The sequence below is a fragment of the Penaeus monodon genome, chromosome 21 (genome assembly GCF_015228065.2).
Source record: "Penaeus monodon isolate SGIC_2016 chromosome 21, NSTDA_Pmon_1, whole genome shotgun sequence".
In the NCBI taxonomy this organism is placed as follows: domain Eukaryota; kingdom Metazoa; phylum Arthropoda; class Malacostraca; order Decapoda; family Penaeidae; genus Penaeus; species Penaeus monodon.
The window spans coordinates 42,288,783-42,289,542 of NC_051406.1; the positions used below are offsets into that span (position 1 = coordinate 42,288,783).

At 36.1% G+C, this 760-nt stretch overlaps 1 protein-coding gene across 8 annotated transcripts in view; it reads right to left on the reverse strand.

The window, feature by feature from the left end:
* Positions 1–760, reverse strand: part of LOC119586518 (neurofibromin-like) — a gene marked incomplete at its 5' end in the record, with an annotated part of 66,980 nt that overhangs the window by 39,475 nt on the left and 26,745 nt on the right. For all 8 annotated transcript variants that reach the window (XR_005229956.1, XM_037935267.1, XM_037935261.1 and 5 more), the window contains 3 exon segments: positions 42–164; positions 290–457; positions 562–676. Coding sequence is in view for 7 of the 8 variants with exons in the window: in XM_037935267.1 (XP_037791195.1) it covers positions 42–164; positions 290–457; positions 562–676 (406 nt within the window).

Genomic DNA, 760 nt, shown 5'->3' on the forward strand with positions numbered 1-760 from the left:
AATGGTCACAAAGAAAAGGCAAATATCAAATGCAGCCTTACCTGAATCTATTATCTGCGCAAGTGTGAGTGAAATCCACAACGAGTTCAAAAGGCTTTCGGCAAATGGGTTTGAGAGTGAGTATCACATGGTATATGAGAAGATCGCCATTCGTCTCCCCAATTCTGTGAAGAGTAAACACAATGACAAAAATCAATGAATTAATAACAATTTCTTTCATTTACCTTGGTTACATATTCTATTAATCAAAAGGTACATCTTACCATTCTAGTTGTATAAAAAAACATACTTGTATCTTCTGGCAATGTAGTAAAACACAGGATTGCCAGCTTTAGATGTTCCCGCTTGATAAAAAATGTTTAGCGTCTTAATGGACTTGAACTCGTCTTTCTCATGCATGTTGTGCTTGGACATAATCTCTTCAAACTTTGTGCTTGTCATGTCCATGCTACTCCATCTGTGCAAATGAAGGCAAGAGCAATTAGTACATACAAAACATCCATACTAAGATCATTTTATGAAGCAAATTATACATTTTTTGTGCTTATCTCCAGAACTCACTGAGAATCAATGGGTTTGTGCTCAGGTGGTCCCAAGTATGCTAGCAACGTAGCCATTTTGTCAAATGGTCTTCTGCCAACTGCTTTATGGTCCCGACTGCTTGACAGATATTCCCCTAAAATAAGGTTCAGAAATTAATGTCAGGTATTTAATATGTTATTCTAAAAATATTCAATCTATGAAACAAAATGCCAAAGTC